A 19175-nucleotide genomic window follows, 5' to 3' on the forward strand; every position below is an offset into this window, starting at 1 on the left:
TGTACCGTCAGATCAGATCTGACTGGTATAGGAGGAGATTGTCCCTCCTTCCCCGGCAGAGCATCTGGTGGATTCGAACCGTGCGCCTCTGTGATTGTAGTTGCAGCTCCTTGCCATTAGACCACCAGAGCTCCCCACAACTTTGCTTTTTACCACTTCAAAAAAGTATTTGGCAAAAGATTTTCCCATTGCAATATGCTATCTGATTTCTTGACTACTGCTTCCACAGGCATTAAGTGTTGATCCAAATAAAATTAAATCCTTGGCAATTTTAAATTCATCTCTGTTTAGCATGATGTTGCTTACTGTTCCAGTTGCATGACTCGTTTTCTTTATGTTGCTATTTAATCGATACTGAAGGCTGTAGTCTTTGATATTCATCTAGAAGTGTTTTCAATCTTCTTGCTTTCAGTAAGCAAAGTTTTACTATTTGTATATAATGAGTCTTCCTTTTCTTGATGTCATGTTTTTTATATAGTCCAGTTTCTTGTATCATTTACTCATCATACAGATACAGTGTAGTGAAAGGATATAATCCTTATGTATGCTTTCCTGAATTTTAACCATGCAGTAACCCCTTGTTCTGTTCAGATGACTACTTCTTGGTCTATCTTTCTGAGCACAACTAAATGTTCTGGAATTGCCATTCTTCTCAATGTTGTCCATACTTTATGATTTACACAGTCAGCAAGTCTATGACTTATATATGGTGTGATTATCCTCAATATATATTTGAAATCTTCTGTTTGTGGTTTTTAAGGATACGTTATATTTGTTTTATTAACGAAACAGAATTGCATTGTAATTCATAAACCTAACTTAAGTCACCACTCTTACTCAGGTCACAGCCCTGAGTTGAAGTAGGGGAGTTTCTAGGAACTTCATACTTTGTCTTAAAAGAGATAAAAAGAAAGAGAAGCAAGAAGAGAGAGACCTCTGTATCATCAAGAAAGAAGAGCCAGGAGTGGAAGTCTTGCCTCAGGTCTGACTATCCTCTCTCTAGGGGAAGATGAATGTCAAGACACATGGAGATTTCCAAGGAATGCTGAACACATACATACTGGAAAATGACCTTCTCCTAAACTGAATATAGAGAGAAAACCTTCTATCTAAAGTCAACCCCCCTGAATTCAGATTTCTAGCCTCTGAACTGTGAGTGACCACACCTCTGTTTGGTAAAGCCACCCACTTGTGGTATTTCTGCTATAGCAGCACTAGATAACTAAGACAGAATTTGATGGTTAAGAAAAGTATATTTAAATGAGGAAATTAACCTGGATTATCTCACTGGGCCCTAAAAGCAATGACAAGCATCCTTAAAAGCGAGAGATAGGGGGGTGGGGGTAGACAGAGGAGGAGATGGCAATGTTACTGCAGAGGTAGAAAATGAACTGATGAAACCATAAGCTATGGCATGCCAGTTGCCACCAGAATGGGTAATTTCTGTCTCAGAAAACCACTGGAGTCAGCTATGGTTCCAGCTCAAGGCATACAACAATCACCTGCAGACAAAGCTGCCCCTGCTGACACTGAGTTTAGCCTAGTGAGCCTGATTTTTGTACTTCTGTCTTCTAGAACTATGACCGAAAATATCGTCTGTATTTTAAGCTACCAAGTTAGTGGTAAGGTATTATAGCAAGTACAGCGGACAAAAAAGCAAGGAAGATGCACTCACTTCCAGCTCTTTTTCTTCTGCTGTTTCCAGGAACAGATCTGGGCGGAAAGGCTTCACTCCTTTGGAATGCTCTACTCTGAAAATCTTCTCTGAAGGAAGGAGAGTAATTCAGATTAAAAGAGAGAATGCAGCTGAAATGTAGCACTAATAGAGTTCATCTATCCAGAGTGTTTCAGAGAAGGTCAGCACTCAGTAGGTACATACATTGCAGGAATAAATTAGCCAGCCATCAGGTAAAGCAGTCTTATACCTACTTACACCTAGGGGGTTACCTTCATTTAAACTCCTAATTCATTAAAATTTAGCTCTGACTCCACTTTGTCAGTAGGTTTTCTCTACCAAACCTTTGTCCTATCTCCCTTAATTATCTCTCTACTTCCCAACCAACACTAGACAATTAAAGAGCTATCACATAATACATGTTCACTAAGTGAGGATTAAATGAATAAAATTAAGGATTTTAAAATTTCAATAGTTATCGAAAGGCTTCAGGCCTTTTGTTCATTGGGTATGAGTCATGCTCGACGCAAAGGCAATCAACAACAACAACTTGGAAATGATATGGGACAAAAAATGTAAATATAATATTAGTAAGAACTAAAATATATATGTTCATCCACTAGAATGATCACATTCCAGCACTAAATACATTTACCATCATGGAATCCTGGGGACTTTCTGAAATTGTAAGGGCAGATTCATTAACAATAATATTGCTAATACCTGGGGGGGGGGGAATAATAATACCTGGCAATAGACTCTTATGCTCTTAAAGCACTCCAACATTCACATTGCCATTTAATACTTTTAATTACTCTGTGAAATATGAGGTGTACATATGCCATTACTTTTGCAAACAAAAGAACTGAGATGCCGTCACAAATGTGTTAGTGTCCCAGCCAGCCTAAGGTGCAGGTCAGTTGGTCCCCAGTGGGAGCAGTTGAAGGGTTTCAGACTTACCCTTCTGGTCCCGACAGCTCAGTGTGTAGAAAGTTTCTCTCCGCAGGATGATCTCCTGGGCTATGATCCCATAGCTGTACACATCTCCTTTCTGAGAGATGCTGGCTTGGCGAAGCTGCTCTGGGGCTGTCCACAGGTCTGAGCATTAAGCCATGGAGAGTGAAAACAGAGGGCTGTGAGAGGTCCATCGGTCATTAACCTACTTCTGTAACTCCTCATAGCACCTACTTTGAATTTACATGGTCTCAAACACTTGATGAATTTATGCTAATACTGGTGAATATACACTTACCTTTTAAGGGAATGTAATGTCAAGACTTCTGTCTTTTCTAACTGATCTGGTTCTGTTTGTCAAGGTTCTCTTGAGCTATATTTAATTTTGGTTCCAATTGTCCACTGAGCATTTTACAAGATGTATTTTGGAGTGTTTACTTTCTCCAAAATACCATTTCCCCTTATATTTTCACACTGTGTTATGTCATCTATTTCTTTCATTTTTTTATAACTTTGAACAACTTTTATGTAATTTTTTAAGCTTGCTAATTGTATTATTTCTGGCTTGTTGGAAACAAATTATTCCCATATTTTCCCTATCTGCTGATTACCCCATGTCAGTCTATGTGCTTTGTGAATTTTTTTTAATCTTTGACATTAACTACAATATGTGGAAATAAATATTTGGGAGCAGGAGTGGCATCCACTTCCTAAACAACATGCCTCTGGAGACTATGAACTTTAATAAACGACGATAGATATAGAAATGCTTCAGGCTTTTTGTTCTTAGGGCACCTATGAGTCATGCTCCACTTGAAGGCAATCAACAACATTAACAATGTCAAGATGTGGATGAGGTTAAATAGTATCTTCTCAAACTGTTTTGTATTATAGTTCTCAAGACACTTGAGGCCTACCTAGACTAGACACTGGGATACAATAAGTAGTGCTCCCTAGGTGATACTTAAGACTTGGGCTCCTAATTAAAAGTTGTCATTTTGAACACACCCAGAGGCTCCTGCGTAGAAATCCCTAACAATCTGCTTCTGAAAGAAAGTCTTATTCACGTAAACCTGTGGAGCCCAGTTCTACTCTGCGTGGAATCAGCATGTGCTAGAATTAACTTGACAGCAACTGGCTTTGTTTTTCAGTCTGATATAATAAGTACTCAATAAATATTGGCTAACTAAATTCAAGAGAATGTGAGAGGCTGAGGAATTTAATAGCTTATAGGAGGCATAGTAAGGAGCCCTGGAGGCACAATGGCTGAAGCGCTTCAAACCAAAAAGCCAGGAGTTTGAACCTCTTAATCACTCTATAGGATATAGAAATGATTATCTATTTCCACAAAAACTACAGTCTTGGAAACCACACTGGGCAGTTCCGTCCTTGTGGTCTAGATGCAAGGAGTTGCACTGCCAACCTAAAAGCGAGTGATTCAAGTGAACCACCTGCTTCTCTGGAAGAAGATGGGCAGTCTCCTCCTCTGTGACTTACTGCCTCTGAAAACCTGCTGGAGAGTCAGCTATGCACAGGTTCTGCGTCGAGGGCACATAGCCACAATAACATCCCATCCAAAAAGGTTATTGTGAGTTGGATTCAATGTGGTGGCAGTGGGTTTGGTTGGTTGGGGCTTGTTTTGGTTTTGTTTTTTTTTTTACAATGCATAATGGGTGAACCTGTGAAAATCTTATAAATCAATACATGTACATTTTTTACTTATATTTGCTAGATAAATTAACACAGTGTAGGTAAGAAAATAGATTATCATTATTATTTTCCAGGCATTCTCCAAGTCATCTAGCTTCCTCAGAGGTGTTTTGTTTTGTTTCCACACAAGTTTTAAAAAATTATAAACCTAAAAGTGTATTTCCATTAAGTAGGAACCTATTCATAACTGACCCTACATTGGCTTTCTGAGGCTCTTAACTGCCCTAGAGATTGCCCACATTTCCTCCCTCAGAGCTGCTGGATTTGACTCAGAGAGGTAGTTTTTATATTTTACTATAGACATTTTTTATGTATATATTTTATACATTTATTTCATTTTTCTAGAGTCTTTTCACTCCTAACTACTATACATCTAATATACTTCACAGAAGTGAATGCTACTAGGTGTTTTAGGTTCCTATTAGTTTGTATATTTTGGACTGCTATCTCATACCTTATTTATTAATAACAGGAGCATATAATTAACTCATTATCCCCTGGAAACTTTTCAAGATCCCCTTGAAATTTTTTTGGATGTCTGTCTTTAGTGCAGTGATATCCAAATGATGAGAAATGTTTTCTACAATCCATTCTCTAATCATTGTTTTTGGGAATTTTTCCTATAAATATATGTAAATTGTGATTTATGTACAATGTGTCCTAAAGGACTGAGGTTGTTGTGGTTGTTGAGGCTGTAGAAAACATAAATCCATTTTCTTATGCTAAACCTCCTGGTATCTGACAACGTAAATTCTATTGCTGTCAACTAAATTTGGACTCACAGTGACCCACCCCTTAGGATAGAATCTAGGAACTGCCTCATAGATTTTTCCATGGCTGAATGTTTATGGAAGTCAATTGCCACATGGAGTGACTATGTACTTAACCACTGCACCACAGGTATGTACCACTGAGTGATATTCAGGAGAGTAGGATTTGACTTGTAATTCACTTTCATTTGTGTCACAATGAATAATTTAATAAGGAAAATCTGTTCTTCTACATGGTGAACCATGAGTCATGCCTGGCACACCTGTAGGTCTTTGACAAGTACTTATTGGATTGGGTCCCCTATTATATTGGTATGAGTTCGGAGATAAGGTTAAATTACTATTTTTCTTTTATTGAATAAGGATAAATTAGAAGATTAAAAAGCAGAATTTGAAGCAGAGTTTAATTTTTGGATCTAGGTAGGCTTCTGAAGCATCAGTGCTAAATTTGTGAGTCTTTCCTATGCCAAGTTATAATAAAGAATAGGGTAAACATTCAAGAAAAGTTTTTACACTTTATTTTCTTTGTCTAACCTTTTTTCTTACCCTTACAACATTCCAGAACGGAATATGTTTTACTGATGTCGTTGCTGTTGTTATATGCTATTGAGTTGGAACTGACTAGTAGTGCTGAAAACCCTCCAATGGGTTTTCAGAGGCGGTAAATTGCATGGGGAGAAATTACCTATATTTCTCTCTTGGAGCTACTGGTGGATTCAACCTCCTGCCTTTGGGTTGGCAGCACAATTCTTTACCACTAGGTCACCAAAGCTCCCTTATTTTACTGTTAGGAAAGTAGGAGTTGAAGAGAAACTGATGGTATCTAATATTTTAACACAAGACTTCTGTATTGCCTGCTGTCCTCTCTGGTAAGTCTTAGCCCCTCTGAGTTTCTTAACTGCTTTTCCAAAGTGAGGATGCTTCTCAGAGCTTTCTGCTTTAACCAGCTGTGTTTTATACAGCTAGTTCCATTTCCACTAGCGTCTAAGTTTTTTCAAAATTTCTCACAGATATACAAGGGACAAACAGATGCAGGAAACCCTGTGCTCATCTGTTCTATTCAAGAGGCCCTTGATGAACATAGACAGCGACAAGTGCTAGAGATGAGCTTGCTGCTGCATCTCATGGCTCCAACTGTTTGTTTCAGATTCAGCATCACCATTTCCTGAAGGATCTACATGAGCTTATGAGGAAACAGAAAACAAGTGGGAAACTAGTGAAACTTTCATTCATTACAGACCTTTTGTTGGCGGTAAAATAGAATTGCAACCAAAATCAGTGATCTTCACCACCATTCGGCTGTCCACTACACAGTTAGTGGATTTCAGACGCCCGTGAACTTCTGTCTTACTGGAGTGCAGGTACGACATCCCCTACAGTTTTTCAGATGACAGGAGAACAAAGAGATGTGAGACTCTTCAGCTATTGATTATTTTAAAAAAGAGGTAAATTCTTTGTAAAACATTTCAGCACATGTTGCTGTTAGGTGCTATGGAGTCAGTTATGACTTGTAATGACCCTAAGAACCATGAATCTGAATCCTGCTCTGTTCTGCGCCACCCTTCCCATCCCTGGCCTGTTTGAGACCATTGCTTCCATCACTGTGTTGAATCTTAGATAGAGTCATACAATAGTATTTGTCATTTGGCCCCATTCATTTTATTACTGAACTACTATTAACACCCTAATATTAAACTAAACACTGTATCTCGTTTTGGATTCTAATCAGGCAGCACAGTAAAAAGTGCAATTGTCTAAAGACTCTGGTTAGACAGTTATATAGTATGCAGCACAGGTTGATTCTACTGGAAAATAGTGTTAACCATTTCAAAAAGGTATATTCTAGAAGCTCAAAAGAAGATATTTTTTTTAAAAAGAGTGTTTGGATTTACAAATCCTTGGTGGTAAAATGGTTAAGCATGCAGATACTAACCAAAGGGTTGATGGTTTGAATCCACCCACAGAGAAAGGCCTGGTGATCTGCTTTTGTAAATGCTACAACCTAGAAACCTGTGAGATTGCTCTGAGCCGAAAACCTACTGGGTGACATATAGCAACAACAAAAACTACCACTTATTTGTTCTGTGACATTGACTATGTTTCTTATCTTGAGCTACTTCAATTAAACATAGGAAGATTAAGGCTTTGCCTTTTGAAGGTAGAGAGGGAAATACAAACATCAAAGTCATTGCCGTGGAGTCAGAAATGACTCAAAGCTGACTTTTCAGTGGGCTTTAAATCACACAGGAGCAAAGGGCCCATCCTTCTCTCATGGAGCAGCTGGAGGATTTAAACACCAGAGAGGTTCCACTTTTGGGATAACAGCTCAACTCTCTATGGGCTATGCTACCAGAGTTCATTAATTTGATAATGACTCAACTCAACTAATTGCTGTCAAGTCCAAATCAACTTACAGTAAATTGCAAAGGTAGAGATTGCCCATCTTTCTCCCGTGGGGCCACTAGGAGGATTTGAACTGCCACACAGGCTCCACTTTTGGATCAGTGCAACTCCCTATGGGTTATGCCACCAGGACTCCGTAGATAGAGGGCAGGTTACATTATTTCTTAAAATGAAGACTCATGTCTTACCAAGGCCATGAAAGAGGAAGCTTGAGTTTTGGTTTTTGCTGGTGTGCCTCCCTCTCGTGGTCAAAGATGTCATCGCAGAAATTGTGCTTAGCCATCCTCTTGACTCATTTTATCTAAGCGCTGTCACAACGTAATGAAAAACTGCTTGCTGATTCCCTGCCAGCCTCATGGTCAGTTGCCAGTCTGATCAGATTGTTGTGATCTATACGGTTTTCACTGTTTGATTTCTGAAAGCAGATCTCTGGGCATCCTTCCTAGTCTATATTAGTATGAAAGCTCTTCTGAAGCCTGGTTAGCGTCTTAGCACCATGCAAACGTCCACTGGCATGTGTGTGGAGACTGAGTAAGGGTGCACTGGACAAGAATCAAGCTCTGGTCCCCTGAAGGAAGGTGGAAGTTCAATCACTTACCAATTAGGCCATTGTAACTTTCCCCCTTCTCCCTGATTTTGATCATATGTGATTTTCTGGAGATTTTAGACAAGAATCACACCGTTCGTCTCAGGACTAAGTATTTGTCATTTTTAATGAGGTCCTTTTTATCGACAACAACTTTCTTTTTGTATTAGATGTGATAATATAACAAGCCCAGATTTACCATTACTTTTTGCCAGATGTCTGTCCTTTTTGCCTGTCCTTAACATTTTCTCTTAAAAAATTGAGTATTGTGCTGTCCTCCTTAACCAAATTTACATAATTTTGATACCTAGCAAATCTGTAAGGGTACTCTGGGTGGCCTGGTGGTAAGGAGTTGCACTGCCAACTCAAAGGCAGGCAGTTCAAATTCACCAGCTTCTCTAAGGGAGAAAGATAGGCAGTATCTTTCCATCCAATTCACAGCCTCTGAAAACCTGCTAGAGGATTGGCTATGAGGCAGTTCCAACTACACATCATGTAACAACAAAAGCAAATCTATAAGAACATGCACTCTAACAAAGAAGAGGAATAATAGGGTAGCATATAGCTCTGGTGGCCTAGTGGTAAGAAACTGTGCTGCAACCCTGAAGATACACAGTTCAAATCCACCAGCTGCTCTACAGGAAAAGGATGGACAATCTCCTCCAGTGAGATTAACTGCCTCTGACAACCTGCTGGAGGATCTGCTATGGGTCGGTTCCAACTTGATGATATTCAGTAACAACATATAAGATAACATTTATTGAATATTTACATATATTATTTTCTAAGTTCCTTACAACAGCGCCGTGATGTAGGTACTATTATAATTTTTTTTTCTTTCATGATTTATATTTTATTGGTTGTTTTAAGGGCCAGTACAGAGACATTATGAACAACCTGTACACAATTCTTAATGCACGTACCAAAATCTGAAAAGCCATGTAGTTATAATTCTTTTCTAAATTCCAGCGACCTTCCAGCTTTAAATTTGGAGGAAAGTTTTCATAAAGAAGAAAATAAGTACCAGTATCTTCAATTGTTGACAAACTGTCATATCATTAAGTCCCACTAATTCACAATTTACTATCACACACATTACATATTCATATTTTCAACCATTCACAGCACATAACAAAGTTATTAGGAAAACTGGACTACCAAGACCAAAGATGTTACAGAATCCACATAGTTCTGACAGGGAGAAAGCCACGAAAAGGGAGTGATTATGTTTAAGAAGAAATTTTACTAAACAATGTTCTAATTTATATATCTAAAAAACATGGAAAATAGACTTAATTTAAAATGTTCAAGTCATAAATGCATGACTATGACTCCAAATTGTCATTAAGTATACTATGTATTATGGGATATAAAAACTGTCCCCTTTCCCCATGGAATGTTACACTGATATCCAACACCCCCGACACACAATTTTAACATCCCACATTTTCTGGTTGTACCAAGAAATAAGCAACCAGCAAATGATCTCACCTCTTAAAAAATTTTTACACAAAAAAGGGGGAAAAAAATTTATACTTAAAAATGGGATGAAGTGGGATTTCCTTCTTCTTAAAAATGTTTCCAGAGCTACTAGTTGATAAAAATATCCCTCTGGATTGTACAAGAAAGGAGATACAGAGACCACTGATAAGACATGGTAGACAAATGTTAATTAGACTTGGCTTCTTTTTCTTCTGCTTCATCAGAGGCTGGACTCTCTTTGTTTTTAGTTTCTCCATTTTCTGCAGGTAAATCTTCTTTAGTTTCTTGGTTAGCCACTTCAGCCTGTTTTCCCTTTGCTTCCCTTTTCCCTTTTGTTTGCACTTTTTGTCAGAAGACTTCTCCTTTCTTGCTGTCTTTTTGGGCTTCATTTCCATTTTTGCAGGCAGCTTAGCCGACAGCCTTGCTGATCTCCTCTTGGGCTCCTCCTTCACCGCAGCCTTGCCAAGCTGACCTTCCTCTTGGGCACCCTTGCCCAGCTGACCTTCCTCTTGGGCATGTTGGCGGCAGGGAGGGCTCATGCTGGGTGCCTGTGGGCATCCGCGCGCACAGAGACTTCATGAAGCTGGCTTGCTCTGGCACTGCCTCTCAGCCCGCCGCTGTGCTGCTCATACTATTATCATTTTTACAGATGAAAATGCCTGTATACCTAAAACTACATCTATTTTCCTTTATTTGATTTTCAGTGTATGTGTGCGCATGCGTGCGTGTGTGTCTTACCTTAGCAATGTCATACAAGACAGATATCTTAAATTCCCAATCCATAAATGTTCCATCAGGGTAGGAAATTGTGTCATTTAAAACTTCCTGAGTAGGAGGGGAATAAAAAGAAGATGAGTTACTGTAAGAAAATATATTGAAGGGAAATAAATAATTATTTCCTCATCATGAGGTCTGGGAACTCTGGTGGCCTAGTAACAAGAAACTATGCTGCAAACTTGAAGGCACACAGTTGGAGGCCACCACTGCTCTGCCTGAGGAGAATGGGCAATCTCCTCCCATGTGATTAAGTGCCTCTGAAAACCTACCAGAGGGTCAACTATGGGTCAGTTCTGACTCTGTGACACACAACAACATCAACCACGAGGCCTGGGGACCACAAACATTTCTTTTCTCTACCAAATAAGAAGTTTCAGGTGGCTTCACCACAAGATAGACAGGAGGTACCTGTACCATTCCAAGTTCTGGCTCCCAGTTCTTCCATCAGGAGTAAAGGAATGAGTAACCCCTGTCTGAATGCTAGACTTGTGAGCCTGATTAACATCTGAATCAGGTATCTTGTCTCATCCAAATGGAATTAGCATTTTAAAAGAGGAATTTGATATTAGGAAGTACATTCATTAGGCTTAGGTTTATTATCAACTTAGTTTTGTTGCACTTATTGTTGTTAAATGCCATCGGGTGGACTACAACTCATAAGGACCCTGAGAACAATGGATCTGAACCTTGCCTTATCCTGTCCTATCCTGACCATCTCTGTCATACTCTGAGCCTATTGTTACAGTCACTGTGTCAGTCTATTTCATTGAAGCTCTTCACCTCCTTCACTGACCCTCCACCTTTCCAAGCATGATGGCCTTTTCTGTGGACTATTGTTGTTGTTGAACACCATTGAGTTGGAATCTCCTTATACCTGACTCTCCAGTGAGTTTTCAGAGGCAATAAATTGCACAGGAGGAGACTGCTCATCCTTCTCCCATGGATCACCTGGTGAGTTGGAACCACGTACCTTCGGTTGGGAGCACAATTCCTTACCACTAAGCCACCAGAGACCCTCCTAATAACATAACTAAGTATGTGAGATGAAGTTTCACTATCCTTGCTTCCAAGGAGCACCATCTTAGAAATTATTACAATCTTCCCTTCACTATTGAAAGTATCATGATAAACTATATGGTCACTCTACCCAAAATCACCTGAAAGATTGCTTAACACACATAAGACATTGTTCAAGGTGAAGTGTTAACATCTTCTTTTCCTTGAAGCAATTGTCACGGATTCCTTTCTATTCCTCCCTTTAGTCATTCCAAGCTTGTTTCTGACACTGTTTCCTGTCTACCAGCTATGCCTGCATGTCTGAACTACACAAGGATTTAATATTCTTGCCTTTACAATGCCCAAGAACTTCGCTCAGACTTGCCTTGATTCTTTCTACTTCGGTCAGCCAGAACACCTAACATCCAGCTCCTACCCTGTCCTCACTCCCTCACAGAGGAAAGAGAAGAATTTAGAGAGTAGCAGAAGCAAGACTTAGAAACAAGTCTCCTAAGGGATCTCTGGTGGCCTAGTGGCAAGATGCTGTACTGCAACCCAGAGGTATGTGGTTCAAATCCACCAGATGCTCTGCTGGAGAAGGAGGGACAATATCCTCCTGTACCAGTCAGATCCCACTTGATGGTACATGCACACACAAAATAATAAAATAAAATAAAATAAGACACAAGTCTCCTGATGCTAATTTAGTGCAATTATAATGACCATTCACTTTCCTTTTAATAAAAACCAAATTGAGACAAATAAAACCAACTTGGTGATTATCACTAATCTTCTCCCTTCAGTTTCCCCTCTCCTTAAAACTCAAACTGTTCCCTTTTTAGCTTGTTTATGTGTAAAGATACAACAGGGCTAATGGATAAAATCTGAGTGAAATAGTTTGAAAAGCATCAATTTTCTTGATAACTCTAATATTATTCCACCGAGTAAACATTTAATTGACATTTAATTTAATTTAAAAATGTACTCCCCCCCCCATGGATGATCAGCCAGGAAGTTGGAAATGAACATGGTTCCTTACCCGGAGGGATCCTCTCTCACAATATTCAATCACCCCAAAGATCATAGAGTCAAGTTTCACGGTGCCGTAGAACTTGGTCAGGTTGTAGTAGTCAATCTGAAGCAACTGAACCATGGGTTTGTTTAGAAAGCAAATCAGCCAGAAAGGGATGCCAGAATGATAATTAATGTTGATATGGATGTGGGGAAGATGCATTGCTCTTAATAAATTGACACATTAGTGCCTGTTTCTTAGTTCACATTGCATTAAATCTTTTTTTCAGCAGACTTTTGTCAGCTGTTGTTGATGTTGTTAGGTGTGCTTGAGTCATGTACCACTCATCCTGATCCTATGAACACCAGATATGAACCCTGTCCTATCATGTACCATCCTTTTTGTCAGTAGGGAATTTTGCATACAACCTTTTGAGTATTGTCAAAGTCTACCAAGGTCACTTTCTAGGCATATGAATAGATTTTAAAAGTATTTTGCACCATCAAACATCACTGGAAATATTTCTTGGTAGAATTTTCAACAACAACAGTAGCCAATCATTTCTTTGTTGGAAAGTTTCTCTTTAACATCCCCAGTCACACCTTGCTCCCTAAGGAACACCTGGCCTTACATAAAGTGGAATGAAGTGTAGGGATTTGAAATAAAGAATGCATACCTTGTTCAAGTCTATCTTCTGTCTCTCTGTAAAATTGCCGTCATTGTGCTTGAGATCTTTTAGAATCACTCGCTGTAAAAATCAATTGGATTAAAAGATACGTTGTCACATAAAGGAACATAAGTGCATCCACAAAGATTTACAGCCTTGGAAACTTTGTAGGGGAAAATCCACTCTGCCTGGTATGAGTCCAAATCAACTTTATGGCAATGGGTGCTTTGATTTGGTAACATAAGCACTTACACAGGTAGTCTCAAACAATGACGGAACTCTGTTCAAATGGACACTGTCAATTCTGATATAAGTTGAATACCTCATTTTCTATTACCAACTGATGCTTCTTTTGGTACAAGAAACTGGCCTTGGTGCCTTAGGAAGTTGGGAGCTTTAACAGCTGTCAGATCCATACACAATTCAATTGTCATTTGCAATTAGAAGTGAAATTTTGGTCAACTATCTGTTACAACTCCTGGACTGATATCAACTTCACTGTAAACTAAACTGTTGTCTGCTCTAAGGTAGTAAGTTTGAATAAAATTGAACATATCTGCAAGTGAATCCAGGAGAATGACAACACGAGCAAATTAGATGCTACAAAATTATACTTACTGTATATTAGTAACAGTAAGATTTTTTATAAAAAAAAAAAAGGATGGCAATTGTTAGTTCATGGAAACTCAAATATGTCATTAGTCATGAGCTACATAACTATAATCACTTGTTTGTGTGTCTGTATTCCCACTACACTGAGACCTCTTGAAAGCAGTAATAGTATTGTATTTATATTATATAGTGTTATATTTATATGCCTGGCCTCTAGAACCATGAATGGAGTAGACTTGGTTTTAAATGTTTCTTCATAAATATCTGAATCAAAAAGAATGAGAAAGGAAAGAAAGAAGAAAAGATACAAAACTTCCATACAGAGATAGTCTTATTCCCTCAGCAATGAGCAAACGTATGATTTCTGTGCTGCCTGGGCTGCCCTGAACCTCTTTCGTGTATCCTTTTCTTCCTTCACTCTGCTTTTCCACTAAGTTCTATTTACCCTTCAATTTCCCCTGGATTTTGTGACCCTTGAGGGAGTGTCCAGCTGTTTCCTGAAAATGCCTACCTGGGCAGTCCCGTGGAGGAATCTAGGCACTGCCACAATTGCATTACCAACAATGGGAGACCAGAACATATCCTGACAGACAGTTCAAGAAGTGGGAGAGACCATAGTCACCTTTTTGTCATATTTGCACTGCCGTAGTCTCTGGATTGTATCTCGTCTCTTGTCATCGTCGATCTATCATAAGACAAATCTAGTTAGTCCAGAAATCTCGTATTTTATTCTCTCTGCTGCTGGTCAAAGGCTGAGTAGCTCTGCCAATGAGGCTGTATTTCTTATTTGCTCAATATTACTCTGGGCAAATGCCAGACAAACTGTTATTATCAACCCTGCTTTCTCTTCACCTGGAAACTCCAAGAATACCTTCTTCCTGGCTGTCTGGCACTCTCATGCTGAATTATGTGCTTGAGAATGTTATAATCTTCTTTACTTAGCATGCCTTTCTTCTTTCTCTACCTGCAGCTACAGATACACATTCTTATGGAAGCATAGTATGTGTTTGGATGGAATAATGCAGGATTTCAAAATGCACTGGACACTCATACCTAAAGATTCAAATGCTTTTGTTGTTCTTAAGTGTTGTCGAGTCGTAGGTGACTCATAGCAACCCTATGAATGAATTTCCTCAACACTTGTATGACTTGCATCCTTTCTCCAGGTTCATAGGGTTTCCAGAGGCAAGCTATTATGGAAGTGGATGCCACTCCTGCTTCCAAGCTTGTTTCAATTGGGGAGTGCCACCAAACACTGCCCACCATGGGCAGCCATTAATGCATTTGACACATTGGTGTCACAAGCGTTCAGCTTCACAGCAACCACAAGTTACCTCTGTACAGCAAGTGGACACAATAGGGCTATACAGCCTTTGGCTTGGTAGCATCAAATAACAGCACAAATAAAGAAAAAGGACTAAGAGTCTAAGGGGAGAAGCCCCTTCAGCCCTGGGTAGTGACTTCCATTCTGAAGGAAGAATATGGCAGTTGCCCCACTACCCCCAAGCTTGACCACTTCCTGAGAAACTTAATAACACCTGAGCTGGTCATATCAAGGACCAGACCAGACAATGGATAAGAGTCTGAGCTTGAGAAAACAAACAATAAAAAAAAAAAAAGCTAAAACCTAACTAAATTAACATGCCAGATTCCAGGAAGCCCAGGACCCCTATAAAAAGGAACCCCCCCCAAACTGCCCGCACACCCTTTTGATCTTGTCTGCATGCCATGTTGCTGGGTCATTTGGCATCCCTCTCAGGCCATGTAATAAAGGCCTGTTCGTTTCTTGGGACCAATTCCTTTTTTTATTTTTCTCCCTCACGCTCTTTTTTATATGCAACACATTCCAGATCATCTGATATATCAAGAGAAACTATAGTCTCGATTTTTTTATTACACCTTGGAACATACTTTATAATGAGAAGCATACACACACACACACACACACACACACACACACACACACACATCAGCAAGCTAGATAGATCTTATGAACTTCCAGTTGTGATTTCTGGTATAAGGGCAGAGAAAATGTTGAGAAGGGCTGTGTCTTTCAACAAGGTTCTAAAACCCAAAAATGTATTATTATCTTTGTTAGCACTTACTTTACAGGACAGTTTGAAATTTCTGTGAAATGAATTATATCAAGTTCAAGCATGATGTTTGACACAACTTTCTCCTTTTGATTTTAAAAAAATGACACAGGGATACTAAAGATTAAATGTCATGCAAAAAGAAAGTGATTAAATACATTCCAGTTTAGCTTCTGCTGAGGTGCTCATGGGTTTAACCAGGTAGCACTTAAATCAAGGGAGAATCCAAGGAAAAACAGGATACTGAAAATTAGAAATTATCTAAATTTTGGTTTCTAAAACAACACTCCCTGGTTTGTACAGTTCCTCTCCTTCCTACTGAGGTCTTGTCAGATACCTGGCAAGTTGCTTCAGCCCCAACATCCCTCAGTAGGTAAGATAGGACTTACCGTCAGGCTAATCTGATTGGTCTCATTGGTTTCCAGAGGTATGATCTTTTCAGGAGGAATATGAGACCATTTTTTCTGACGAATTTCATTATCTTTTTTGTATTTTCTGCCAAAGGAATAGAACTAGTCAATAGGCTTTTATTAATATCTGTGCCATTAGCTTCTTAACACTGAGAAGAATTTAGAATCCTAATCTCAAGTAATTAAGTGATAAGGGGGAAAGGCTAACCCAATTGTGGTAACTCACATTCTCCGTTCTGGCTAGTGCTGGTGTTAGTGACCTGCTAGGTTTTTTGGTGTCTTTTAGAGTCTTTCTTTTCTTTTTCTTTCATTTTCTCTAGCCCTTGACTAAGGTATTCTTTACTGCATTGTTGTTGTTAGGTGCCATTGAATCGTAGATGACTCATAGTGACCCTATGATCAAAAGACCTGAGCACTGTTCATAGACTTTCCTTAAACAAGCCGTTTCAGAAGTGGATGCTGCTCCTGCTTCCAGGCTTGTTTTAATCAGGAAGCTCCACCAAACACTGTCCGCCATGAGTAACCATTATCACATTTGACACACCAGTGTCACAGTGTTTAGCATCACAGCAACCACAAGTTACCTCTGTACAGCAATGCACAGACCAGTGCTATACCGCCTAGAAGAATGTTTGACAAAAAACAAAAACAAAAACCAATATCAACCATACCTGAGGGCTGCAGGAATTTATAATATGAGAAAAATGTGTGGAGAAAGTATAGAAGAGAAAAAAAATTGAAATAGAAAATCCTAAGAGGCAAAAAGAAAAAGTCTATCATATTGTCTTTCATATCAAAAGACTATCATCATAGACTATTAGCCAATTTCTTGTACATCTCCTTACTTTTGAAAATATGTGCATAGAGAAACCACAGCACATTCTCACAATCGGTTAGTATGCAACACTTAAGAATGAGGAATTTGTGAAACACAGCACAACATGGATGAATCTCGAGGATATTATGTTGAGTGAAATAAATCAGTCACAAAAGAACAAACACTGTATAAGACCAATATTATAAAAATAAAAAACCTAGAGAAAGGTTTCTGTGCAGAGAGAATCAATCTAGTGTGATTATTAGGGAGCGGAGGCAGGGACAGTAGGATTTTAATTAATAGACAATAATCACTTGTTAAGATGATTGGAAGGTAAGACAATGTGGAATGAATGGATGATTAGACATTGTATGTATTCTATTAATGTTATGGAACAAAATGTGCATGAATGATTTATTTTTAAAATATACTTTGTAAAATTTTACTCAAGTCATAATTTTTAAAAAAAATCTCAGCAACAGAAAAAACAAAAAAAAAATTATATACATATGGTTGTTTTAATTTGCATTGTCCTGATTACCATTGCTATTATTTACTGTGGAGTTGTGACTGGATCTTTTCTACTGTTTTCCATTGATTTTAGTTCTTATGTGAAATTGTTCTTGATTGTGCCCATCTTCTGTTATTTTTCCTTTCATTCATTTCATTCATTGTTAGTTTACATTAATTCCTTATATATTCTGCAAATAATTTTTGCCTACAAATGTGTTAAAATACATAATTCTAATTTTTGCCTCTTTTGACTTAACTCTCTTTAATCTGTTTGAACTTTCATATGGGATGGGATATTGCTTCTGTGATGTAATGGTGTAATTAACGGTTTTTATTTCACTTTTCCATTTAGAAAGCATTGTGTCCCACGTCATTTCTCAATTGACTTGTAATGACTTCTATTATGTTCTAAATTTTCATGTTCGCTTGTTTGATTCTGGAATCGGTCTGTTTTTCCACTGATCTATTATCTATCCTCGAATCAGCACTTTATAGTCTATCTATCCCTACAATCAATATCCATGTAACAGCAGTAAAAAAATAAAAGACTTGCTGCTTTGAGAAAATCTGCTGTTTAGGACCTCTTTAAAGTACTAAAGAAAAAAAATGTTATTTTTGAGACAAAGTTGTGCTTGATCTAAGTCTTAATGTTTTAAATTGCTTTCTCTGAAAGTTGGACAGTGAATAAGAAAGACAGAAGACTGATGCCTTGAATTGTGGTGTTGGTAAAAATATTGAATCTCCCATGAACTGACAAGAGAACAAACAAGTTTGTCTTGAAGATCAGGGTGCTCCTTAGAGAAAAGAATGATGAAACTTTATCTCACATACTTTGGGCATGTTGTCAGGAGCCAGTCCTTAGAAAAAGACTTCTTGCTGGGGAAGGTTGAGGTTCAGTGAAAGAGGAATATCCTCAATGAGATAGCTTGGCAAAATGCCTCTCACAACAAGCTTTAGCATGACAGAGTTTTGAGGATGGTGCAGAGTAGGGAAAGATTCACATCTGTTGTTCATAGAGCTGCTGTGAATTGTAGTTGACTTGATGGCATCTAACATCAACAACATGTTTCTTTGAGTATCCTTTTACTTTTTTGTCATTTGACAAACTTCTACTCCACCTGTCATGGTCATTCATTATGCCTTCCTTATTATTTCCTGAGAGGAAAGGGTTACTCTTTCTCTTGTTTTCTAACAGCATGGGCATATTCTTCTATTAAGTATATATGAAACAGGATATTATTATAGACCATTGATTCTGTCTACGGCCACACCACTCTGAGCACACCGATTTCGCCGGACCGTTGATTCTGATTCTAAAACTTGGAAGCAGTGAGAATGAACATTAAAGCCTTGAAGGCCTCCTGATTCTCACTTCTTCACACCAGAACATTCTTGGGCGTCAGCAGAATTGCCATTCGTATTTTGTTAGAAAATGTCAAATTGTTCATGTTTTTCATACAAGCAGTTGTAAAGGAAAACTGTAAGAACAGCATCATGTCTTCTTGACTTCTTTATAATGACCATCGTTAAGGCCATTAAGAAATCATTTCTACCTCTAATGGCTGATTAGAATTGAAAATAAGTTTCTATTGTGCTACTATATCTTACTTTGTAATTTACCTCCTTTTTAGGATGATATCCACTCGGATTTGGTTTCTGAGAGACTATGATGATACCTGTGACCTTAGTATCTACAGG

At 38.5% G+C, this 19175-nt stretch overlaps 1 protein-coding gene across 1 annotated transcript in view; it reads right to left on the reverse strand.

Moving 5' to 3' along the window:
- GUCY2C (guanylate cyclase 2C (heat stable enterotoxin receptor)) overlaps nt 1–19175 on the reverse strand; it is a 143662-nt gene that overhangs the window by 41998 nt on the left and 82489 nt on the right. The window contains exons 12-19 of the mRNA XM_006888428.1: nt 16127–16232; nt 14267–14329; nt 13042–13113; nt 12393–12497; nt 10319–10405; nt 6350–6482; nt 2636–2773; nt 1676–1764 (exon numbers count right to left, since the gene is read on the reverse strand). Coding sequence (XP_006888490.1) covers nt 1676–1764; nt 2636–2773; nt 6350–6482; nt 10319–10405; nt 12393–12497; nt 13042–13113; nt 14267–14329; nt 16127–16232 — 793 coding nt within the window. The remainder of the gene's footprint in view (nt 1–1675; nt 1765–2635; nt 2774–6349; nt 6483–10318; nt 10406–12392; nt 12498–13041; nt 13114–14266; nt 14330–16126; nt 16233–19175) is intronic.

This window comes from Elephantulus edwardii, unplaced genomic scaffold (assembly GCF_000299155.1).
Source record: "Elephantulus edwardii isolate Elephantulus edwardi_28Jun2011 unplaced genomic scaffold, EleEdw1.0 scaffold00067, whole genome shotgun sequence".
NCBI classification, from domain to species: Eukaryota; Metazoa; Chordata; class Mammalia; order Macroscelidea; family Macroscelididae; genus Elephantulus; species Elephantulus edwardii.